This window comes from Neomonachus schauinslandi, chromosome 14, assembly GCF_002201575.2.
Source record: "Neomonachus schauinslandi chromosome 14, ASM220157v2, whole genome shotgun sequence".
Taxonomy (NCBI): domain Eukaryota; kingdom Metazoa; phylum Chordata; class Mammalia; order Carnivora; family Phocidae; genus Neomonachus; species Neomonachus schauinslandi.
This window is the reverse complement of record NC_058416.1, coordinates 46,979,060-47,005,513: the sequence shown is the minus strand read 5'-3', so window position 1 is coordinate 47,005,513 and position 26,454 is coordinate 46,979,060. Positions and strand designations below refer to the sequence as shown.

General features: G+C 44.5%; 1 protein-coding gene across 1 annotated transcript in view; it reads left to right on the top strand.

Moving 5' to 3' along the window:
- Nucleotides 1–11,727: 11,727 nt before the first annotated feature.
- Nucleotides 11,728–26,454, top strand: part of TTC39C (tetratricopeptide repeat domain 39C) — a 103,033-nt gene continuing 88,306 nt past the window's right edge. The window contains exon 1 of the mRNA XM_021686257.1: nucleotides 11,728–11,996. Within this exon, the coding sequence (XP_021541932.1) occupies nucleotides 11,830–11,996 (167 nt within the window). The 5' untranslated portion in view covers nucleotides 11,728–11,829. The remainder of the gene's footprint in view (nucleotides 11,997–26,454) is intronic.

Below are 26,454 nucleotides of genomic sequence, written 5' to 3'. Positions count from 1 at the left end.
TTGGATTGTGCCCTTGGTCAAGGACCTAGAGAAATACTTTCAAGAATCAGTTGATGATCCTCTTCCTTGGTTCTAGATATTCAGTCTCTTGGCTTTCCTGAGATAAACCAACCCTTCTCATCTGTGTACACAGAGTTTCATCATCTCTCCTGGTCTATCTTCTCTCTGTCCTCTCTCTCCTTACTTGACTGGTGCTCTTCCAGCAGGCCAGTGAACTTGGTCCCTTGACACTCCTTTGATGTTCCTACCTTTTCCTGCAGCCCTGTTCTACTACAGTTTTCTAATAGTCAATTCATCCTTCACAGCTCTGTCCCCAGCATCACCAGCATACCCTGGAGATTTTCAAGTCAGTTATATAACCAATGTCCTAAAGAAACACTGCATAAAGTTGCACTTAATTTACTCTTGGATTCCAAGCGAACGTCATTTTCCAAGCCCACAAAAATTTTTGGAAGAAGTAGAAGGAGGTTTGGATTTTTTAAAAAATTTTCTTTACCACAGAATGGAATATCATAGGGTGAGGTGTCCCATAATTATACTTCGTTGTTGTTTATTCATCCTCTGAGGTAGACATGCGTTTGTGCCTACATTCCTTTCTTTGGAAAGAACTTCCCCATTCTGTGTGCGTCCAGTGGGGCTGTTAGACAGGGGTGCTCTACCCCCCTCGCTGCCTGCCCATATGACCTACGCTGGCCAATCAGAGTGTTCTATCTTCTAGTGATTATGTCAGGAATTGCCATGTGACTCAAGCAGCACCAACCAGAATCATCCTTGGCAATGGGTATGTAGAAGCTGAAGAGAGAAGGTCTCTCTTCCTGTAGGAGTGAGCGAGCATGGAGACCAATGTTCACAGAAAAAAACCTAGAAGTGGGGAGTGGGATCTAGACTCAGAGACCACTGCTTGAGAAGATCTTTCATGTTGGTTACTAGCTCATAGAGTCACAGAAATCGAGTTGACCAGCAATCATTTAGAGTTATAAGGGCTGAGGGTGTTAGAGAAAATGGAAATCTGGCAAACAAGGGTCTTGAATTATTCATACCCTAGAGTGATGGCCCAAAGTGGAGAATAGTACCAGTCTCGGGACTTTTTCTTTCTTTCTCTTTTTAACGTGTGAGGATTTCTGAGCCTTTACAATGTTGGGAGATGCTTTTAGCATTGGGAAGCAGGAATGCTAGACTATTGCAATGTATAGGACAGGCCTACCGAGTGAAGAATTGTCCTGTTACCTGATCTCTCACTGCAGGAGAGAAAAATGCCAATCTGTAAAGAGGAGTGAGGTCCTGGTGTCTCCGAACGAACACATGTATCAAGCCCTACAGATACCAGAGATCCAACCTCAGGCTGCACCTTCTCCATTTAAGCCTGTTTGACAGAAAGGGAACTTACAATTTCACACACTAGGGAGTAACAAGTGATCTGGTTCTCTGCAACTGGCTCTTGTAAGTCTCTGGTCTTCTTCACATTAAATTAGCCCTTCATATTAAACCAGGTGAGCCTTCCATCTACCCACAAATGTGACCATGTCATTCCCATGCCTCTAAATTCCTTACTGGCTCCTCATTGCCTGTGCGCTCCTTAGCAAGGCATGGAAAGTTCTTGTGCCCTGACTCCTACCTACCTCCCCAGCCTCAGCCCGTGACACTTCCTACACTCTAGAACAACTGCGGTGTTTGCAGATTTCAGCTGTTTCAAATCTCCATGCCATTGCTCATGCTGGTCCCTTTACCAGGGATGTATTTCCTACCTCTCTTTTCCAGACTAAGCTTATTATCATAACCCTTCCAGAAAGCCTTCCAGGAACCCCCAGATGGACTACTGCCCCCTCTCTGGGCTCCCACAGCACACAGCATATACCTCTATCTTATGACCATTTAATATTAGAGTATCTGTTGATGTGTCTATCTCATCCACTAGACTAGAAGATTCTCAGATTCAGGGGTTGTACTTTCTTCAATCTTGTCTTCCACAGCACCCAGCTTACAGCGGCTGGCACATAGTAGTCCTCGGAAAAAAAAACGTCATTGAACTGGACTTTGTTATACATAAGTAAAGTATGATAGTCTTTCTGATATATATGGACTTTGTTATACATAAGTAAAATATGATAGTCTTTCTGATATATATGTTAACTAAGTCATCCTGGGCAACAACTGGGTTAACCTGCAAGTTATGTAATGTGTCCTTCTTGGAGTGAACCACTAGCGTACCTATGACCACTTGTATTGTTACCGGATCCCCAAGAGCAGGTTCTTGAGTCTGAAAGTCATAGAAATGAACACTGAACTTGAAAGAAAGAAAATAGGCAGAGTTTACTAGAGATAGCTTGTACATAGAGGAGGCAGCAAGAAAAAGGAAAGTCACTCTCCAAAGGGGTAGCGTGCCAGACTTATAAAGGCACTTTTCCCAAAGAGTGAGGGGCTGGGAATGGCCAAGCATCCTTCAGTCCCACGGTCATTATCTTGGGATCGTTACTCTTCAGGGGACACAAGACAATCACAGGATGCCTTTCTCCACGGTCGACATACTTTTAGGGCTCCTGAAAAATAGAAATACTGGTACAAGCCGTCTTTAAATTGTTACTTCTAATTTTACCCAGACAACCATGACTCCCTAATGGCTGTTATCTCTCGTTTGATCGCTTTCCCAGAAGGAGGGATTTGTCTCTGAGTGTGTGGAAACTTTTAACCCCTGCCTCTGACCAGTGGCTTTATAGGAGTTAGGTCCCTCTTGCTTATCCTACTGTCTAAGTATGACACTTGCATGAAAAAGACTTCCATACAGGCAAATAATTCTAAAATTTGCTTGGATTACTTAATTGAATAAAGGAAAACAATAGAACTGCTATCTTAAGTGTGGAGGAATGAAAGCATTTTTTTTTTTTTCTTTTTATCACAAGGCAATGCTAGTTAGCTTCGTAGGCAAGTATGGTGGGGTGGGGGTGCAGAAACAGTAACATTGCTCGCAGGCAGAAGTGAGGGGCTGCCCACCAGAGGTCATTTCCTTTTCAGAGAGGTAAGGGAAGTCAGGTTGCTGCCGAGTTCAGAAAACTGTTGTTTTTTGGTCTGGTTTTAGAAATGACGAAACCAGTCTCTGTGGTATCTGGGCATCCAGTTCCCTATCTGGGGATATAATCTGTGTTCTCATTTTCCCTTTGCTGTCTCCCAGATCTCCTTGTTTTCACTGTTTCTGTCTCCAAGAAGATGGCAGGGTGAAGAGGGTGAAGAGAAGTGAAGAAATGTGTATTTTTAGCCATGACACAGCTCAATGTTCTGAGTCTTCTCTCACAACCACATTTAAAAATAAATGTCAAGAGTTAGGCTTTAAGTGATTTCTTAGTGTCCACATCCTCTTCCCTCCTTAATGGGGGCCTGTCTTCTTCTGACCAGTTACCCTCTGTATAGTGTTCCTTTCAACTCCGGATGTATAAATCACTAACCAGTGGAATGCATACCGTTTTTTAAGATGTTATATAAAATGCCTTCTATTTAAAGGTCTAAACATGCACCTTTATCCTCAGTTTACAGCTGTTCGTATCCAACAATATAAAAATGATTTACCATCAAAATCACATACTAGGTTCTGCCTTCAATTCATTTATTGATGAAATATTTCTACAACATACACTGAGGCTAAGAAATCAGGCCATGTACACAAACATGAGCAATACAGGCTCTGCTTTCTAGGAGTTTCCATCTAGACAACTCTTTCATGGGGCTGTGTGAGGTTTGCTGACATTAGACCTGCCTGGGATTCCAGATAAAATGCAGATGCCTGGACCCCACCTCAGTTTTAATGACTCAGATCATATATGAGATCATATATCTACCTGTCTTCAAAATACCTTCCAAATGTAAGTGATACTCTTTTTTGCTTTCAGGAAGAGATGTGATGATGATCAAATAAAACTCATAAGGGCATGTGTGTCTATACTCCCTCAGCCAGGCTTCCAGAAAATACTAGGTTTTACTTTAACTACTAGGACTTGCCCACTATGTGCAATGAGACCTACAATTAAACCTCACTTCAGCCCTCACTGGCTGCATGGTGCTGGGAAAATTATCCAACTTCTTCATATTTATTTTCACATCTGTAAACTTGGGATAAAGCCCACCGCACAGGGTTACTTTGAGAATTAAACAGAACAACATATGTAAAGTCTTAATCTAGCAGCAGACATGTAGTGATGGCAGCCAACGGCCATTTCTGATTTATGGGTGCTTTTCAAGATGAGGGTTTATTTTGCATAATAAACTATGTTTTTCGGTCCCAGATATGTGACATCAAAGAAGCAAACCATGAACTCCCTTCTCCCTCTGTCTTGCAGCCTGTGGTTTAGAATGATTTTTAAAAATTTTAAATTAAGAGCTTTATTGAGTTATGATTTACATACTGAAAAATTCACCATTTACAGCGTATAATCCAGTGGTTTTTAGTATATTTACAAAGTTGTGCAATCATCACCACTATATAATTTTAGAATATTTTCAAGATGAATTTTGTGTGTGAGTGCACGCATGTATGTGTGTGTATATTAGGGAAGCAGCTCTTTTAATAGAATCTTTTAAAGAAAATATACAATATTATACACTGTAGCAGATATATCTTCCTTTACCTACCTTGGGAGACTACAAATACTTTCTTTCTTAAGATATTATTTTTTCATCTCTTGAATTCCTTTTCTGGAATTGTCTTCAAAATTTTATTCCCATTGTTTAAAATATCTGCAATTGTGATGGATCCCCTTTTGAAGATAGACATGAAAGGGATCAGGAATGGTGATTAGCTCCCCTTGACGACTAATGGGGGAACTCAAACTGGCAAATACTATTTGGGACTCAAAATTCAAGAACTGGCTTATACGCTAGTGAGACAGCTGTTCTGGTGTGGTCCATATCTAATTCTAAAGATGGAAAGAGTCAACAAATTAATAGAAAAATCAGCATCTATCAGTTTATAAAGTAAACATTTTTTGTACTCATTTAAGGAGTAAAGCCCGGAATTAAATGGATTCTGACAAACTTTGTACCAAGGTCTACTATGGCACTTACCATATTGTGCTGTCAATGTGTATCTGGCTACATGTCTCATCTGCAGTAATCAGAGGGCTTGTATCTATGTCTAAATCTTGCACAGTGGGAACACTCAGTGAGTGCCCTGGGAAATAACAGAGATTCAGGACACTCAGCTCCAGGATGTCCAAGTATTTGCACAGATAATACTTGTATGGATTGCCTGCACTGCTAGAAAACTTTTTCTTCAACTAGTTCCTAAAGTTACTACGGGGAATTTAGTGGTGCTGAGTTATGGGTTGGAACACCTAGATTGCTAACTGAACCCCAGAGCAAAACACAAGTGACTTATAAATAAGGCACTATTTTTTATTAGCAGTGCATCCCTCTTCGCAAGGGTAAGAGCTGACTGTAAAACGTGTTACATACACAGGACACAGAAGATGCATTTTTAAAATCTTCATGCCAAATATTAATTGATTTCCTTGTCCAACCCTTCAGGTCGTGTCAAAAATATTTTAATGGATTATTAAAGCAGAGATAATTCAGACCCAAATGAAGATGTCTAAAACCTGGATATTTTTACTTTATATGTTTTATACATTCAGAAGAAAATCTGCACTTCCTCCTCAGGCTGCATTAATAACAGCAAAGATGTAATGTTTACAGTAGAAATGGTTTAAATTAATCATCTCCATATGATGCATCTGGTTATTTAATTGCACAGGCTTTTTTTTGTGGCTGGATATTTCAAGATAATACCGTTGACAGGTAAATATATGAACAGAAGGATCAATTGGCTTCAATTTATATTAGAACACTAATTGTATGGATTCAGATAATATCTTGCCATGACAGCTTACGAAACACAGGTCCACTATTTCATTCACTTGCCTTGAAGGTACTGATTGTCTTCATACTACAAATGAGAGAACTAAACCTGAAAGAGGTTTAAGTAGAATTGCCCTCGGTCACAAAGTCAATGCACTGCAGAACCAGAATTGTAATCTCTGATTTAGACTCCTGGCACAATCTCCTTCCCCCTGTACTTCCAACTCACCCGCTCGGTAGCTCACCCTCACCATACAACTTACAAACAGGTGTTGAGCACCTATTACGTGCTCTAGACAGTCCTAGGGAATCTGACTACACTTGAAGATTTGGAAATAAATCCACCCCAAGAAGCAAATGTCAAGGCTGCTGCTTCTGCCCAAAATAGATTCACATATGTGGTTAGGTTAACAGAAAGGTATCTCTTCCTTTCTCCTTCAGTCAGGGAGAAGCCTGGTGGTTAGAAGAACTGGGATATGACATTTGTTATTAGTTAATGTAGGAAAGGTTTAATAACAGCATATTAAGGCTAGGCTTGTTAGTAAGTAACAAGGTAAAGTTACATGGAGGGAAGGAAAATAATTTTTTTAGATAAAAACGGAAATTCCAGATCAAAATTTATCATAGTGGCAAGATAAGTTTGATTTTTTTTTAAAGATTCTATTTATTTCAGAGAGAGAGAGAGAGCATGTGAGCATGAGCCGGGGGAGGGGCAGAGGAGAAGCAGACTCAGTGTGGGGATTGATCCCAGGACTCCAGGATCATGACCTGAGCCAAAGGCAGACGCTTAAACGACTGAGCCACCCAGTCACGCCACTAGGTTTGGTTTTAGATACGCCAGAAGAAAATCCACCAGTGTACTAAACGAAACCTCCTTTCGACACCTTTCCCTGTCCTCTTCCATAGGCCCAGAGCCCATTTGCTTCCCACCCCCGGGACTCAGCAGACCCAGACCTTGAAACCAGGGACAACCTCTTCCTTTTCAGAGCAGCAATCAGTGGACAGAGAAGTCATGGGCATTCACCAGAGGCTGCAAAATGTGCAAATCATGAGAAGGTACTAAGGGAGAGGGAGACTTGATTATTTCTGTAAGGAGCAGGGAGGGTGGTAGATCTAGGGAGCAGCAATTGTCAGTGAAAAGCAAGGAGGCAGGTTAAAGGCAAGGGATGCAGAAGGAAACGTAAAGGAACGGGAAGGGAGAAAGAGAAGGAAAGAGAGAACCTCTGTGAAGACCAAGAGAGGAGCTGAGCTCCCACTCAAACACGTCGTAATCCAGGACTTGGGCAGGAGGCCTCACTGCTTGATTTACTTACCCGGGGAAGGGGGGGAGGTGGTGGTGGTGGTGGTGGGTGGGTTAAGCCACTGGAGGAAGGACATGATGTCTTCCCCAGTCGTGCCTCCAAATCTATACAGCAGCAGAGCAATGATCTCACCTCTAGTAAATACCTGCTTAAACCTATGTTATGTCCATTGGGTATTCGGTTTGGGGAAAAGCAGATGAAAAGGCATCCAGTCTGAAGGGGATAGTTTCCTGCTTCATGGTCACCACTGTGGTCTGCAGGGCAGTGGGAGTGTCTGTTGGAGGCATCCACCCTGCTGGAGAAACAGCCAGGTGGATCCCCTTGGGTCCACCACATGCTTCTCTCCTTAGAGGCCAGAGAAAAGGAAGGAACCTGCTTTACAGTTTTACATGTCAACCCTTGACTTGTGCTTTTTAATTAAAAGCAGTTAACTCAATCTTCTCTCACCTCCGGTAGAGTGACAGGGCTGAGTTTGATAGCAAAGCTAGCATACCATGAAAATGCAGTAACATTAATTTCCCAGCTCTCCTCCATTTTAGAGTTCCAGACATTCTGGGAACCTATATTTATTTCAACTGGTGGTGCAGGTTTACAGAAAGATACATCAAGGCATGGTTACTAGTATTCCTAAAAAATGTTAACATGACCTAAGCACATACAAGACTTCTTAAGATAGTATATTCTCTAAATGCATTTAAAACAATTCCAAAAACTCAAAACATGTTTAGGAAGACAAGAGTAGGGAATGTTGCTAGTTGTCCCTCTGACATCCATTTCCTACATTCCTTTTCTTAGTGGGCCTAGAATTTCCCAGTGGTGGAATTGGTTTCACTGCCCAGATCCTGGAGCAGGCTCTGATTGGCTTAATCCAGTCATAATAAACCACCTCCTTCTAACCACATTGATTGGTTTAAGAATGAGCACCTGGGGGTACCTGGGTGGCTCAGTTGGTAGAGATTGGACTCTTGATTTTGGCTTAGGTCATGATTTCAGGGTCCTGGAATGTAGCTCCTTATCGGGCTCCGTGCTCAGCTGGGAGTCTCCTTCTCTCCGTCTCCCTCTTCCCCTGCCCCCTGCTCTCTCTCTCTCCCTCCCTCAAATAAATAAATCTTAAAAAAAAAAAAAAAATTGAGCACCCTGAAAGCCACTGAAAGCCAATGAGATTCAGTTAGGGGATTTTGGGTTAAGCATTGAAAATGTAATGCCCTGCTACTGGATGTGAAAAAGCAAGCAGGTAGCCCCGGGAAACTTCCAGCTTTTTGGGTACTGGGACAGAAGGGCCTACAAATAGACCCACCAAGCACGGTGGTAGAAAGGTGGAGAAATTGGGTCCAAGTCACAGTTTTGCAGCCCTGGCCCAGACTCCTTTTGGGAAATCCCCTTTATGAACCAATAAATTTGCTTTTCTGGGCCATTTGGGTCAGATTTTTCTGTTACTTGCCATCAAGATGTCTTAACTTACAAAAAATCTACCATGTAAAAAGTAAGACACATCTAAAACTTTTCACAAATAATTTAGACTTGGAGTTTCATTTTCACAATGAAATCTCATGAAGAACCACAAAATACTGATAATACCCACAAGAAGTATGTAGAAAGGAAATCATTTTTTTCCTCCATTTGAGAGCTTTTCCTCTTCCTCTCCCTCCCTCTCCTTTGCTCCTTCCTCCTGCCAAAGGGAACACTGGGTAAATCCTATTAGGCTGCAGCCAAGTGCACTGAAGCCTGCCTTTAGTGCAACAAATGGGTGCTGAGAATCTTACCATTTCAAGTGTATGGCGCCCTAACGTGTTGGTAATCTAAATTTTCCTTCCTTTTGTAGGTAATATACACTATGACCTCTTAAACATCCATCATCATCTGCCATTGTTACCTAGTGAAGAAAACACGAGCAGCTTTCAGTCCCTGCCTGCCAGGTGTGAACGTTGGGCAGGTGTCAGTGCCAACTACAGCTGTTACAGATCTAATTACTGGGTCATGTATTGCCTCGCTTCCGGGTTGTGAGCCCCGTTTTGAATCCTCTTCGTATCCCTCGTTGCAGAGCAAATATTTGAAAATGTCCATTCAAGATGCTGCTGCTAATCTAATTGTGGCATTTGGTTAGATCCAATTTGGCACATATCTGGTGTAAATTACATGGCAGAGTTATTCTCTATCCATATCACCTATTATGGGGTGTTGGGCAGTTGCACTGGATCTTGCCCCAATTGCTCAACAGCTAAATTTCACCAAGTCTGTATAACCATTTGTACTAGGTTTCTAAGACAGATTGCTTTGATTTTGCTCATCCCCCACCCCCCATTCTGAGCTGCTGGGTCCCAGATCCAACTTGTTAATGCCCACGGGGCCATCAACTCCTTGATGGACATGGAGAACTGGGCTTGGCTGCTTTCTCCAGGTGGGGGAGGACAGGTTATCTGCTAGGTTTGGTATTGCCCTCTTGGCTTCTCTCCCTTGTTGACTAGATTGTTTCAGGATTAGGGGGTAGATGTTTCCACAGATCCAAAGTTCAGGCAGCTTAGAAGTACTGGGCATGTTGTCAGCTCTGGTTACCACTGGCAATGTGTGACCAGGGAACACTCTGTCAAGAGCCCCATGGTCAGGACAGTACCTAAGACGTGTGTTAGATGGCCCAGTAAAAGATACAGACACACACATAGATGTATTAAAGAACACATGGGCACTTCTGTCACTCAGGATCTGGCACTCGGTGCTGGCTTCAAAGAACTTAGAACCCTTAACACCCATTCTCACAATTAACAATGTTCAGACCGCAAGGCAATGTGACTTATGTCTTGCTCAATGTCCTAAAAACAAAGGCTACAGCCTATGAATGCCACGTAAATCTGTGGCACTGGTGATATTGGAATCTTTTTATTATTATTATATTATTATGTTTGAATCTAACACTATTTTACATCCAAAAGTACTTGGATAAAAAACCTGGCAAACCTATCAAGTCCTTTCAGATCACATGAACGCAGTGACTCCTGTATTTTTGTACAAAGCATTGTTTCCCAGAGGTGAGAATCATCCATTTTCTTTTGATGTTCCAATTTGTGGCTCCAGATGTACTCAAGAATTAGCATGGTGTTCTGACAAATGACAGCTAAGAAATGACAGCAATTCACATATCTTAAGTATATGAATGTTGGAAATACTCTATGGGTTTAGATAATTCTTGCAAGGGATGGCACAAATCACAAAATAAGTGATAGCAACTTGTATGATGAAATAAAAATATTTTTGAAGTATTTTCTGTGCCAATTTATCATATTGACCTCATTATAATGCTGGATGTGAATGGGTGAATCTCTAAACCCGAATATCGCTTTAATTTTTTAAAAGTTTCAGTTGTAAATGCTTCAGCAGAGCCATTTCTCCAAACTGAAATTAATAAACCACACTATAAGAACGACAATGACTTAAGAAAGGTGGTCCGATTTGACATTAAGAACATAATCTTGATTGTCACAACATATTTAGTGATTTTGCTAAAATAAAGGTGAAAAATAGAAATTTCTGGAAAAACATAAACATTACTTGTGAATTGTCCCCATAATATTACCCACGCAGACATTACCAGCCCATCATTAGAACAGACATATGCAATAATGACTGAGTTCCGTCATCTTTGACATTTTACTGATATTCGGTCATATAATAAACCAGAGCTTTATACTTATTTTTTCTGTTTCATTGGTATGAAAGTATAATTGTCAGGGTAATAATAGAAAACACTTGAAGAGCTTAATTTATAAACTTTAAATATTTAGGTATTTGCCACATTAGCCTCCATTTGTCCTCTTGCCCCATCGGGCAAAAATGCCGGTGGCGGCCAGAGAGAGTGCGTACCAGAATCCAGGATCCTCCCGGCTCTATTCCTCAGCGCGGGGCTCCCGGCAGCTAGCCTGCAGGTGCCCTCCGGCCCCGCCCCCGCCTCCCACCTCCTCGGGGATTGGCTACCTTGGGCTAGGGGGGCGGCCCCAAGGTCGGGATAAAGTTGGGGGTCGCGGGCGCCGCCGGCTCCAGGTTTCAGGCGCTACCCACTAGGATAGGGTGCGCCGAGTGCGGCCAGGTGGTCTCCAGCCGTGCGCTCTCGCTGCGTCCCAGGCGCAGTTCCCCGTCCCCCTTTCAAGCCCGCTTGCTTCCCCGCGACCCCCGGGTCCGGCTCTTTTGGAGGAAAGAGTCAAAGTCCGGGCCTCAGTGCCTCGCTAGTGTCCGAGCAGGCTCGGCGCGCTGGCCCAGGGCGACGGGGCGAGGGGTGCGGGGTGGGGACCCGGGCCGGGAGGGACCCGGGCGGCGCGCGGAGGCTGCAGGAAGCAGGGGCGGCGGCCGCTCGGGCCCTGGCTTGGCGGGGTGAGAGACACCCGGAAACGGATTCCACTTGGGTGCCCGCGCGAGGGGAGCGTCTCGGAGGGAGCGGGAGGAGCCGGCGGGCGGGCGGCTGCTGAGTAATTCCCGCGGCGGGAGGTGGCGGCCTGGGCGCTCACGTCCCCCGCCGCGCTGCAGCCGGCCCGGCTCCTCCCCCCGGCCCGCCCCGGCCCGCCCAGCCGCGCGCCGCCCCTCCCCCGCCCCGCTCGGCTGCGCGCCGCTCCGGGCAGGTAGAGCCGGGCTGCGGGCGCGCCGGGGCCGCAGCAGCTGTCGCCCCACCTCGCCTCGGCCCTGCGCACAGCCTCGCGCGCCCATGGCGGGCTCGGAGCAGCAGCGGCCGCGGCGGCAGGACGACGGAGACTCGACCGTGGCGGCGGCGACGGCAGCACCCCTGCAGGACGCGGAGCTGGCCCTGGCTGGCATCAACATGCTGCTCAACAACGGCTTCAGGGAGTCGGACCAGCTTTTCAAACAATACAGGTGACTGACGCGCCCTGCTCCCCCGCCCGGGCCACGCGCCCCTCCGGGCCGGCTCACGCGCCGCGATCTGCCGCGGGCCCCAGAAGCCTCCTCCCCCTCCCGTGGGTCACTAATCCCCGGCCCCGGTGACCAGGTCGCCACCCTCGGCCTGCGCTGCAACCGGCGCTTCTGCGCCTTTGTCACATCGCCCCCTTCCACCCCCGTTCCGTTGTCCTTTCGCCCCGCGGGACCCGCCACCTGTCCTCCCCGCGCTCCCGCAGTCTCCCGTCACTTTCTCGCCCCACCCCCCCCCGCCCTCGAGAGGGGCGCCCAGTGCTTGTCGGCTTCTCTCTCACGGGTCCCGAGCCCGTTGGTTTTGGGACCTGGGACCGGATGCGATGGGAGGCAGCTGGGAGCCTCAGACTCTCAGTGCTGTGCCCGAGCCGCCTTTGTGACACAGAGCACGCCAGCTGCATCGTGCCCTTTTCTTGTGCCTCGCGTTACTTTGCATCGTTGTGCGTTCCAAACGCTTTTCTTGTTTGAAAACACATATGCGTAATTGCCTGCTAGTGCGGGAATGAAAAAGAAAACTCAACCGAACTCGGCTTGCTCACCTCTCTCTGCCTGTCTTCTAGACCTCAGTCCTCAAAATGAGTTCCTAATGCCTTTCAAGCGAGTGTACTTATTATGGACTTCTCTAACTTGAAGAAGAAAATGGAGGGATTGTAAATACATGTAAGGGTGGAAGGGAGAACACGTGTGCTCAGTTAGTTGCTTTTAAAAAATTCGTCTTCTAAAAAAATGAATCAAAAGAACTCAAACCCGTTATCGTTCTGTGAGTGGGAGGAGCCTTCAGTTTCACTGGGGACCAGAAGCATCTGCTTTCTGGTTTAGGAAACAAGTTTGTGATTTGCCCTTCCAGTGTTGAGTCTCAAGGATGTTGATTAGCAACTTCCCTGTAGGTGTTTAAGGGACAGATGCTTCACACTTTTTCAGACCTGGGTGGTTTGGTAGGAATGAAGGGACCGTTGTGTACCTGTGATTATGAGCCATGGTCTGTAAGGAAATGAGAGGAGGGATAGGGGAGGTAGAGACAGATGCGTTTCGTTTTCTGACTTCAAAGATTGGTGGTTCTACGGTTGGAGCTTTCACTTTTTAATGGCAAAGCGAGTATCCCACTCAACTATGAACTCTTCACTAAAGACCATTTACTCTTAAGTCAGTTTTTTGTTTAAAAAAAAAAAAAAACCAAAGTGGAAACATCTTAGCTTTACTCAGGCCATTTTATTTTTAAAGGCTACCAGGCTGATTTCAGTCTGAGAATGTACTTCTTGAAAAAACCACATGTGAGTGTTTGGTACAGTGCTCTGATTTTTTTTTTTTTTTTTTTTAAGATTACCAGTTGTGTTGTATGAGAGAGAAGGCTGGAGAAAACCTGAGTCAAATTAAATTTACTCTTTGACTCAAGATACTGTGCTTGCCTATTTCAATACTTCTTGCTTTTGAAATGTTATCTTACTTGTTTTAACATTTTTTTCTAAACTGCTTTCATGTACTTAAATAGCACCTTGTTTCTGTATATTGAAAGCATGAAATAAGGCAGAAATACTGTTATCTAGACTATTTTATGTGCCGTTAAAAGAAGGCAGATTATGAGTGATACAGTTATTTTCTCAGAGAAACTGATGCACCTAAAAAGGAGTTTCTCTGTGGGTGAGTGTGTTGAGGGTAGAGGAGGGGGAGGTGTCCAGGGAGGATTTACAGTATATAGACAGGAGCTGTCTTTGTGTGTGTGTGTGTTTGAGATTCATTTTATTTTAGAGCGGACAGGCAGGGGGAGGCGCAGAGGGAGAAGGAAAGAAGCAGACTCCCCACTGAGCCAGGGCACCCAAGACACAGGGCTCAGCCCCACAACCCTGAGATCATAGCCTGAGCTGAAATCAAGAGTTCCCCACTCAACCGACTGAGCCCCCCCACAGGCGCCCCTACTTGTGTTTTGAAATAAAAGATGAAACTATTGTAGTATCTGTTTTCTGCCAGGCACAGTGCCGGCATATTCTCGCTTATATTCTCACTATTCTGGTGACAACAAAAGGGTGAGCTGTATTTTTATCATGACAATTTTATCATGAGGGGCTTGAGTCTCCGTGTTTAGCTTGGACCAGGACACAAGCGTAGTGGTTCTAAATCAGGGCTCTTTTCATTATCTCATTCTGCTGCCTCACTAAAATTATTATACAGTTGACCCTTGGCCAACATGGGTTTGAACTGCATGGATCTACTTCCACATGTATTTTTTAATAGTACTGTAAATGTATTTTTGCTTCCTTGTGTTTTTTTTTTTTTTTTTTTAAGATTTTCTTTGTCAGAGAGCATAAGCAGGGAGAGCGGCAGGCAGAGGGAGAAGCAGGCTCCACGCTGAGCAGGGAGCCTGATGGGGGACTCGATCCCAGGACCTCTGGGATCATGACCTGAGCCGAAGGCAGACGCTTAACCGACGGAGCCACCCAGGCGTCCCTTCCTTGTGATTTTCTTAAGAATTTTTCTTCTAGTTTCCTTTATTATAGGAATACAGTATGTAATACAGCAAACAAAATACTATCAATAAGGCTTCTGGTCAACAGTTTGTTACTAGCAGTTAAGTTTTTGGGGAGTCAAAACTTATATATGGTTGGTGCCCCTGACCCTCATACTGTTCAAGGGTCAACTGTATTTTGTGATTTGCCTTCTGATCTTATTTTCTAGTAATTTAAACTTTTTAAAGGTGTAGACAGTGGTAGCATTTTGCCGTGAGCTTTCCCTTGACCCCTCTAATTTGTCCATGATGTGGGATGGCCTTGCATTCTTGCCACCTCCCAATGTGCTGCTGATCCATATTTTGGCAAACATACTTGTGTAGATGTGTGGTTGTGGACCAGAATCCCGTAACCAGGGTTACAGTTGTAGTTTTGCCACTTTTTGTAGCTGCTGACTTTGGTTACTCAAAATTTGCTTCCTCGCTTATAAAATGGGAGTAGTGTACATCATAATGTGGTTGTTAGGATTCAAAGAAATAATCCATGGTAGCTGGCACAATGTAAGCCCTCAGTAAACGCTAGCTAGCTTTATACTTGATGCCTTCCGCACTAGTGTGCTTTCTTCTTGATGGCATAGTTTGAGTAGAAGGAAGAAACATCCTGTGTGCAGGTAGCTTTTATATATATATATATATTTTTTTTTTAGAATTATTTATTTGACAGAGACACAGCAAGAGAGGGAACACAAGCAGGGGGTGGGAGAGGGAGAAGCAGGCCTCCCACGGAGCAAGGAGCCCAATGAGGGACTCGATCCCAGGACCCTGGGACCATGACCTGAGCCAAAGGCAGATGCTTAACGACTGAGCCACCCAGGCGCCCCGCAGGTAGCTTTTATATTTAAGGTTAGCCTCACAGAGGGTGTATGAAAGATTTAGATCCTCTTATGTATTGGGAAATGTGTCTTCTGTTCCAGAGTTGAATGGTCTGCTGGAAAACTTAGTGACTTTATTATAAGTACTCCAGGAACACCTCTACTCTGTTTATGGAAGAGAAAGCTATTTGGTTTTCTCCTTTCTTAGGATTGTTTTGTCACAGAAGACCATCCTTTCCCTACTAGTAAACCTTCCAGAAGCTTATCCTCATAGTTTAACAAAAGAAACATATTTTGCATCTAGTGTAACAATGACATCTTTATTAAAGCAAGAAGATCATTTTCTCATGCCACCTTATTAGCATGATAAGTTTCATGGACAGCTATGGAATGAGGAGAAATGGTTACTTCATAGAAACCTATCATGAAGGCCATTCTGAATTAATGGAAAGCCTGGATTGTGTAATTTAGATATGACATATAGGAATTAGAAATATATGCACAGTAGAGTCTTTCTTTTGAGCTGTAAGAGGCTCCTTAGTTGGGATTTTCAGAATATAACTCACTTGTATTGTAACTGTAGTAATAATGTAACAAGGTGCCCTATTCTTGGTGCTGAGACCCCATCATGCACTTGGGGATGTGTTCCCAGAGGTTGAGACAGATGGATGCTGCTGTGGGGGCTTTCTGCTTTGAGCCTGAGGACACAACTTTGCACCTTCATGAGACTGACTGCCCGAAATCAAATTCCTATTGTTGGCCTTTGGGCTTCGTGATCTAATGCAGCTGAGCTCACTCCCCCTCTGCGCGTCCCCCCCCCCCCCCCCCCCCCCCCCCCCCCCCCCCCCCCCCGCACTCTTAACTGATGTTCACGTGTGTGACGGAGACTCCGAGATTTAGGTACTCAGACACACGATAAAATAGGGGCTAGTTATGTGCACAAGGAACAGGCCCTAGATTTTAGGTGTTGTGGTGTAGGTACAGTTGACAGCGGTGTGGCGAATGGGAGACGTGCCCAGGGCGCGCTCTGACCTATGGGAGTGGAGAGCAGCTGGAGTGTAACTCAGCGGGAAGGAAACTTTAGTGGAGGAAATGCTGTCTGAGCATCATGGGGGGGGGGGCGTTGGCAGGGGGCTGGAAATGGGTGAGCACAGCAAGCTGATCAATGTGATTAGGTTGTCCCATTGGTTGGCTGATTCCGCACTTGGCATTTTCGCGGATCACTGGTCAGTCTGCATTTCCTGTGAGTCAGTGCAACTTTTCGGGGTTACTTTGCTGCTGGTCATCCAGTCAACTCATGTTGTATGACCACCGTGTTCCTCACCGTGGCCCTCACGGCCATAATTGACTCTTGGTGCCTTTTTCTCTTTTTGGCATGTGATATTACTTTTTTAATTGGAGAACTATCCGGAGAGGTGAAGCACATTAAGCTAGGAGGAAGACAGGAGACATTTGGAGTTCTTGGCCAGAATGAAATTTGTTGTTCTTCTTTCCCGGACTGGACATTTATCTCCCTCCTCTCCTTGGTGCCACCATCATCTCCTCCTGCTTTAACTCCTTGTGTTCTTTCTGACCTTAAAATATCTGCAGTTCTTCCCCTGCCAACACTACCACCAATTTTTGGCTGTAGGTGTTATTAAAAAGTCATATTAAAAAACCATTGTCCTCTAAAACAAGAAGCATATAGTGGTTATAAAGAATGTTCATTGATAAATATGCATAAATAAATATGGATTTGCTATAGAACTAGTAAATAGTTGGTGTTATGGATTGTTTTTCTTTTCTATTTTAAATTATAAAAGTGGCAAAAATTTATTAACAAAAGGCAAGAAAAATTCATGGTAGGTAATATGTTCAGGTTTAAAATGCAAGTATGGATCCTAAATTATTTAACACAATTTATGGTACATATGACAAGGCCTTATTACCTGTGTCTTATTTGTGAACATGTTGATTACAAGCCAGTCTTGTCATAGAGGTGGCTCAGTATAATCCAGGGATTGCAAATGGTGGCCTACGGGCCAAATCTGGCCAGCTGTCTGTTTTTGTAAATAAAGTTTTATTGGGACACAGGCACTCTTGCTTGATTATGTCTTTTCTGTGGCTGTTGCATGATACAGCAACAGTAATGAATAGCTGAGAGACCATGTGGCCTACAAAGCCTAAAATATTTACTCTCTGGTCCTTCACAGAAAAAAAAATTACTGGCCCCTGGTACAAACCAGAGTTCTGTCTGGAAAAACTCAAAAGGCCTGTGCACAAGACCTGGGCCAGTAGGTGCCTGAGCCTCTTTGCCAAAAGCTGTGGCAGGTACTTTAGAGGACGGGAAGAGCTGGTAGGACACCTGTGTTTTCTCTACGATATGGCTGTTCCCAGACAGCAGCATGCCTGTGTCTTGCTGCTGGAGTTTATGGAAAGTCCATAGATGCAGAAATGGAAGAAAAGGAGAAGCGATGAAAAGCAGAAATGGTGTAAGGGAACTGGCAGTAAAGACAGGAAACTCCTTTGTTGCCTTTTTCTATCCTTCTCAACTTAGGGCCACGTTTGTTTAAAAAAGAAAAAAGCTCATATATTTTTTTTCCCCAATTATTGTGCTTTCTGGAAAGGTCCCGATTGAATATTCATTAAAGATTCATTTTGTTTAATCGAGATTCTTAAAAATGCAACTGCTTGTAGACTAATGGGAGAGTTTATGGCAAATTAACAGGAAAAAAATGAATATACTGCAGGTGTGTGTGTGTGTGTGTGCGCGCGCGTGTGTGCATGCACCCGAAAGCACACAAAGTTAAAGATGTGAACCCTTAAAGAATCTGTGTGCTCTGAGTCCTGCATGCCGCATTAACAAGTTCTGGAAGATTGCCTTCGTCACTACCCTAACTAGTTAGAGGACTTGTACTGGGTGAAACGAAGGTTTGGTGAAGGTAAGAAAACACAAAGGAAGAGAGCAAGAAAACTGAAGTGTAGAACACTTCCTGTTCTAGTTACATGAAACCACTTGGAGATCCCCAAACACATCATCATATCTCAGGGGCCTAGACCTTTTTGCTCAGGTTGTTTTAGCTCCATTTTTTGCACCCCAGGCTCCTTTGCCAGGGTCACTCTCCTCCTTCCCCAGCAACTGCAGTGGGACTTTCGAAAGGCTAATGCTGAGAAGGGCTTGAGAAGAGTATAAACAACGTACAGAAAGTAGATGGCTGTGCAGCAAAGAATTTTCCTGTTATTTCAAAACTGCCTAGTGCCAGGGCTGTGGTTGGCAGGGGGGGGGGGACTCAACTCTGTCTTATACCTTTTCCACCACTTACTCTATTCCCCGAATTCTTAGTAAGCTTTCAACCCATACATAGGTCCAATTTGAGATTGAATTGCCTTTGTGGGCAAGCCTGGGAACATAGTCACCACTGAAAGCCTTTTTTAATGGGGGAAATGCATTCCAGTTTTTGAGTCCGTGACTTTGCCTGCATGTCTGGTTTTTGGTTTTTTTTTCTTTTATTGAGATGTAATTGACAGATGTTAGTTGCAGGTATGCAACCTAAATGATTCGCATCTGTTGTGAAATAATCACTACAATAAGTCTAGTTGATATCCCTCACCATACATAGTTACAAAAACATTTTTGTATAAAACTATCCATAAATTTGCTGCCTCAGAAGAGAAAGTCCTGACTTCTTGGCAACTGATTTGGAGATTGAAATAGGGGCTTTTATTTTTTCATGTGTGAAGGTGGATGATGATTTGCTGTCTCAGTCCTTTTCCTCAGCTGGGGTTGCTTTCTCCATCTCTTCCTTCTTGCTCAAGGATTTCAGAACACAAGAAATATATATATACACAACAGGTAGTTACTCCTGTCTTACAGGAAGATGATCTGTTATTATGGGGAAAACCCCTACACAGTGTCTGTCCCCTCCCCACTCGTCGTGCTGGGGTATTTTGTATCAGCTAACTTGTTCTGACTTATCCAAGGTGGTAGGAGGCCTCAGTGGCCCTGCAGGCTCTTTCTGTCCCTTTCTCCAGCACTGGTGATGTCTGCACGTTGTTTACACAGCTGCCTGTCTGTATGAGCAAGCTGAGATTGTAGAGATAGGTGGACTTCCTGATCAGGGGTTCCTGGCTTTCCTGAGGTCGCTGGAGTAGCGTGAGGTCCAAGAGGTCTTAGGGGCATATCAACACCCCTTTATTTGCCAGTTGGCAAGTATAGCCCAGGGGCAGTGTCCTTTAGGAGCTCTGAAAGCTTGATTATTCATCCCCGCTCCCTGTACTGATGTGCACCAGGCATGTCTCTTGACCCATGGAGGTGCTCCTGCATGCCTCCTCAATTGACGCTCTGCTTCTCAGAACTCCTGTCTGGGCTTTCAGCCTCTTCCCTTCGGTGCATCCAGGCTGCCCAGTGCTTAGTGTGGGGCAGTGGGGAGCAAAGCTGCCACTGAGCACACGCTAGTCCTGACAGGTGCCATCAAAGGGAGTGCGGAGTGCTCTGATGAAGTCTGCTGCTTCTGAAGTGGCCACGGGTCTCAGCTGTGCCTGGCCCCAGCAGTGGCAGCTCTGGGGATCACAGTCCTTTGAGTGCGCTGTCCCCTGCTCCGTGTTGTGTGTGGTTGAGAGGCGGCCTACCCTAACTGGCCAGTCTTTTTGGTCTTTTATCAGTCCACCTGCAAGGCTCCGGGCTACCCCTGGGTGGTGGTGGCATGACATGTGCTGGTGTTATTTGCCTCTGGCGTGAGAAGGCAGAAATCTAGCTTCCCTACTCCAAAATCCCTGTCCTGAATTTCAGGAAGGAACTGTCTTTGGAAGAACTTGGTGGATGGGAAGGGAAACTTTCTAGAGCAGGGGCTCTCAACTGTATCAGATCTCATGCTTTCTTTTTATAAAAAATCTGTCATTCCCCTCCTATGATCCTAAAATAAATTCATAGGTGACATAACCTGCTCACAAAAAGTCTAAAGGTTCATATTATAAGGGAGAAGTAAAAAGAAATTTATAAAAAAACTACATATGTTTCAAAATGTAAATGCTCACTATTCCTTCATCAGATGATAAAGTAGTTAGGTGCTGGCATGTGTGTGTAATGAATACATTTGGATTTAAGAAAAGATCAGAACCTATTCCAAAGTAGAAAAATGAGAGAGTAGGTGCACTTTGTAGTAAAAGAAGTAACAGACCAGACTTCTCTATGTTAAGAGAAAGTGGGGAAATACTTTAATTGGAAATAGGGATAATATGCCAAGGCCAAACACTGTTGAAGTCGATCAAACGAGGAAGGGTGACATTTTTGCAATGAGCCAGGCTGCCTGTATCAGGGTAGCATTGGAATAATTAGTTTCCTGCATTAGGACCTGGGATGCGTGCTGACAACGTGTCTTAGGAAATAGGTCTCCCATCTTTAAATCCCTCACCAAGCCAAGTACTTGGGAGACCAAAACCTTTAACAGAAGTCTAGGATTAGAGGATGAATTTATAAAGCTTACAGGGAAATTGGGGTGGGGGTGATGGGCATCCCCTGAGGACAGTATCAGTAGGATGGAAAAATAAAGATAAAACCCCAAATCGTTTCTGTATGTGGTCTTTGTGATAAATCTCAGTGTGTGACAAATTCTTAATATAGGATGGCAAAAATGAAATATATTAATGAAAATAACTGGTATCCGGGATTTCCTGGCTCTTCAGGAGTGTTTGGCTTTGGTGTGCTTACAGGAGCGTTCGGAATCCCTGCTCCATTTTGGCCTGCGGTAGCTACGCACGCAGGCTGGGGTAGCTGTCGCGGGCTGGCAGGCCCAGTGCTGCACGCAGTGCTGCTGCTGGTGACATAATTCTCTAAAATTGTGAACGAATCTCAGTAAAGGGTATATTTAAACAGCGCTGGCATGACTTCGTACTTCTTGTGCCGATGGAAGTAGGGTTCAGAAGTTGTGCAGGACATGGCACGCTATGCAGGACTGTCCCACGTTGCTGGCCGCCTCACGTCCATGGCCCCTTGCACTCCTGTCATCGTGGCATGCCCAGGTGGCCCCGCGGATTTCCAGAACCCCTCCATGGAGAGGCACTGAGCTCGGGGCGGGGGGGCGTGAGGCTCAAGACAAGGTTTGGGCTCTGCAGCTGGAATCCTGGGGCTGCCGGGAGCAGCTCAGGGGTGACAGCAGGAGAGGGGCTGCCCGGGCTGGCATGGCTGCCGCTGGAGGGGTGTGGTGAAGGCGGGGCCTCCATTGCCTCTGCGACCACGGGCATCAGGGCAGAGCCCAGGGGTGGGGTTCCTCCACTGCTGGGCCCCTGGGGTGACTGCTCCTACACACCGGCTTTTCCAGCTCACTCGCACACGCACACACACACGCCTGTTTCTAGGGCCCAGAGAGCTCCAGGAATGGATCTTAGCACTGGTTCTTCTGTCTCTCACCATGTGGGTATGCAGAACCCCAGGAACCCCTTAACGGTGGGGCCAGCTTGCAGGACCTGTGTCTTTCCAGCCTCAGGTGACTTTATTTCAGAGCCCTACTCTCTCTGCCCTGTCCCCAACCAGGTCTTCCTAACGGTAAATCTCCAGGTCTAAACCGGCTCGTGGTTCACATCCTTCCCAGGAAGTGAGCAGGCTTTTTGCTAAGTAGGACGCACGCACGCGTGCGCGCGCGCCAAATCCCCAGGAGTCAGGATGCAGTTACCCCAAAGTTTCATAACCAAGGAAACCATAAAAGTGATTCCTCTAAAGTGGGAGGAAATACAGCAGAATGCTTCATGACGATTTTCTGTCCCATTGTACTTAGAAGTAGCGAGTAGGAAACACCCACACATACCATTTAGTGGTATGCCATTTAGATAGGGTGCCTCGATACACAGATGAAGAGTTCTCCCTGGTCCCACCCTCAACCATGACGTCAGCTGCATCGCATAATACATTTTGGTTCAACCTGTTCGTACATGCTCGATCGTACCCTCCTGTTCCTCGCTGGGCTTGGCTCGGGGAAACCAGGAGTCCGGGCATGATGCGTCTGTCTCCGAGCCCTGACAGTTCACGGCATGATCTGCTGCCTTTCCTGCTTCAGCCTTCTTGCCGTCGAGATTGAGGCCTTGTGCCTTGGCATTGTGCTTTCGTGCCTCCTCTGCAGCAGCCCTCCAGGTTTTACTTCATGTAGATTATTCATCCGTAAAGTAACCGTCACCAGATAAACAGATTTTTAAACGTTTGTATCGTTTTCTCTTTATCGCAAGTAAAAATTGTGCTATCATAACAGGCCAGGAAATGAGGGAAAATGGTGTTTTGTATCTGAATCCAAGTTTAACTTGCTAAATAACGGAGATTCAGGTTTTGAGAAACAATTGGATTAAACTAAGCTCATGCTGCATGACCTCTTTAGGATTGTTCCCAGTATAATGAGTCCCTGTCAAGCCTTCAAGTGGTTCCCCCCCCTCCCCATTCTGAGCAGTGAATTGCAAAATCTCAAGTTATGTATTGTCAGTTGAATTCTGGTGCAACAAAAGACTTTACCTTTGCATCTTGTAAATCATGCTTGCCCTCTTCTTTATGTCTATAAGAAACAGGTTGAATTCACCTGCATACTTGTGACTCTTGAACTGTTCAAGGTGAGAATGGGGCTGCTTTTTTGTAGCCCTGCAATTGTTGGAGTAATTGGGTTTCTCCCTTTCCTCCACATTTTAGCAAAGTCTGTGTCAGTTTAATTTCCCGGGAAAGTTTTGTTTCTATCTGGAATGCCATTTGCTTCAGCGGTCAACCACGTAGATCCAAATGGTTTTCGGACTGATGATTGACGAGACGCTCGTTACTTTGAATTATCAAAATTACACATTGAGCTAGGAATTATTCCTCTTGAAGTAGCACAGAAAAAAAAAGGGCCATGGGAGAGGGGAAATGGCTGTCTAAAGTCGTTTAGCCAAGTGTCAAGACCAGTCATGTTGGAATTCTTAGAGATTATTGTTCTGGTGACATTGCTATTATAAAAATGGCAAGAAATAAGAGAATGGTTTGTGTGTTTCTCCGTAGCCCTTGTGTGGTATCTCAGATGTGGGCTTGGCTGATAACAGAGAGCAGTTGCGTCTAACTTGAAACTGTGAGCTTTTCTCTTTAACAGAAGAATGTTGAGTTTTATCTGTGTAAAATAAAACCAGACCTCATCGGACAGCTTTCTGTGCAAGCCTAAATTTATAGTTAAGGATGCTTAGGAATGATGAAGAAAACACAAATGAAATTTTCTTGACCTATGGCTCTACTAAAAACTAAAGGAAAATATAGGTGCCTTGGTGAGAGGCCCACACTTCCATATAAAGGTCAGAGTTGTGTACTAAGAACTATTTACTAAAACTTTTTTATGAAAAATAAGTCTCTAGTTTCACTTTGAACTCTCTTAACGGTATGTAAAATAGTATTTGAACTGCTTGTATGAACAGCTGAGTGTGTTTAATCTTCAATTAAAGTATTCATGCAGTTTGTAGATTATTGCCGCACATAATGAAGGGACCGTATTATGACTTAAAGATGAGAAAATAAAACATGTTAAGCAATTTTGTTACTTTACAAATAACCCCTGTTGAAGGATTGGTTGGAAAGGCTTTTTAGGTAATTGATAAAATGTGTCTGGGTGATCTCTATTGGTAGAGCATGGAGATGATTGAGTTATTTATTTGAGATAGAGAAGGGACTAATGCTAATGAGTTAGGAAGATATTTGATACACATTAATGACAGAATTAGGAAAACTAAAAAAAGTTGACTTTATTTAGCCTGAAGAGTTATTTTCAGAATGTATCAGTAACTCTAAATGAGCTTCAGGCCTTGAGCAATAAATGAATATGAATTAGCAAGGCTAGAGAGGAATTGGAATAAAGTTAGACATATTACAATCTTGTAATCATACAGGTCTTGGTCTATGCATTACTACCGTGCAGGCAAAGAGCGACAGTGAATGGTAATCAAGTGGTAATCAGTCAATGGTAATCAAGTGTGTAATCAATGCTTACTGTTAATGTGCACTGTGTCCTGTGCATTTCTTCCTTAATCCCAATTCTCTCCAGGGCCCTGAGGATAAGTAGTAGTGTTATCACTTTGCATGTGACAACTTGAAGGCTTACGGAACCCAAGTTAAGAAGATTGTGAGTGGAAGATGGTGGCCCCATCCCCAGAGTATGCTATTTCCTTGCTTCCTCCAGAAGAAACGGTCTTGTTCTGTTTAGCATTACCCAGCACTATTGCAGGTCCCTTGTTTAGTTTGATGGTCTCCTGCACATTCGGCCTTCTGGTGCTCCCAGGCTCAGCGCATGGCACCACTTGAAACAAGGTTATGCATGCCAGAAGTCTAGGAGGCCCTCTTGACACCTCCCTCACCTTCTAGTCTGAGTATCTCCATTCACTTCTCTTCATCCCCCCTCCACCACCACCTAGTTAGTCCAAGCCATCTCTGACTTAGATCACTAGTAGCCCAGCTGTCTTCATTATATCCCCTGTTCCTCGTCCACCCCCACCATGGTGGTTTTTCAATGTGTGAGTCTAACTATGTTGCCTCTGAAAAATGGTCCCCCAAAAGAATACCCAGGTCTTATTAAGGAGGGCATGTGATATAATGAGCCCTGGTTATTATATAAGACTAATGAATCACTGACCTCTACCTCTGAAACCAACAATACATTATATGTTAATTAACTGAATTTAAATTAAAAAAAGGAAAAAAAAGAATACCCATGTCTGAATCCCTGGAACCTCAGAGTGTTACCTTATCTAGCAGCCTCCAAGAAAAAGTCTTTGCAGGTGTGATGAAGTTAAAGATTTAAGATGGGAAGATCATCCAGATTACATCAATGCACTCACGCATATCCTTGTAAGAGGGAGGCAAGGGGAGATTTTATACGCAGAAGGTGGAATGAAAACGGAGCAGAGAGAAAAATTTGGAGATGCTGGTCTTAAGATTGGAGTTGGTGGCTGCCCTAAGCCCAGGAATGCAGCTGTCACCAGAAACTGGAGTAGTCAGGGAATGGATTCTCTCCCCTAAAGCCTCTGGGGTGGGGAGGGTGCAGCCCTGCCACCAGCTTAGTTCAGCCCAGTGGAACTGAGTTCAGGCTTCGGGCCTCCAGAACTGGGAGAGAGAAATTCTTTTTAAGCCACCAAGTTTGTGGTGATTTGTTACAGCAACCCCAGGAAACTAGGACAGCCTACCACTACCCTCAGGATCAGGAGCAGAACCTCTGACAGGAACCCTGTGGTGTGGCTTGGCTCTGTGTGGTTTGTCCCTTGACCATCTACAGACTTATCTTTTTATTTTCTTATATTTTAAAATAATTTCATTGTGTTCCTTATAGGCTATAGCTGTACAAAGCCAAGGAAGCTCATACTGTAAAGTAGACTTGTAGCTGCTTTTTTCATATGACGCTTTATATAAAAATGGAAAAGTAAAATAGCTTTAAATTGACAGTGATTTTGGTCTTAAGCTTTAGAATCTATATTAACCTTCATTTAAAGTATCAGTACTTTGGCCAGTTGTATCCTCTTACAGCCTTCTCTTACATTGTTGCGCTCTTTCCTTACTCTTTGACCTTTAACCACCGTCGTCGTCTTTCAGATTCTCAGTTTCTCTAGGAATCCTGTTCCTTTCCTCTGGTCTTCTTATCTCGGCTTGTAATTATACAGTTAGCATTTGCCTTGCTTGGTTCTGATATGCATGGGTTTCAGCTACCAGAGTTGAGTTAAAGAAGACCAGGTAGCAGGGTTCACGTTTCGGTTACACCTGTGTTTGAACCCTGAGTGGAGGTGTTTGCGAGCTGCTAGGTGGGCAGCCCGCCAGTCACCACAGGTGTGACAGACACACATCATGATCAGTGACTGTGTCACTTCTCTCAGAGTCTGCCTCTGATTGATCACCGTGCTTCTCTTCGGCTCCCACACAGACCACAAAGCGTGTCCTTGTGTGGACTCTCTGTCTCATAACGATAAACCCACGGGACATTTTACTAAAATGGATAACCAGAAGAGGGAATTGGCCAACAAAGATGAAGGGGCAACAAAAAGTGGTAATGTTGGAGTTGAAAAGTGAATCAAGCACAAATGGAGCTATAGAAGGAAAAGCTAATGTGAGAATGTCCCAGCCACCTTTCAAGAGATGATA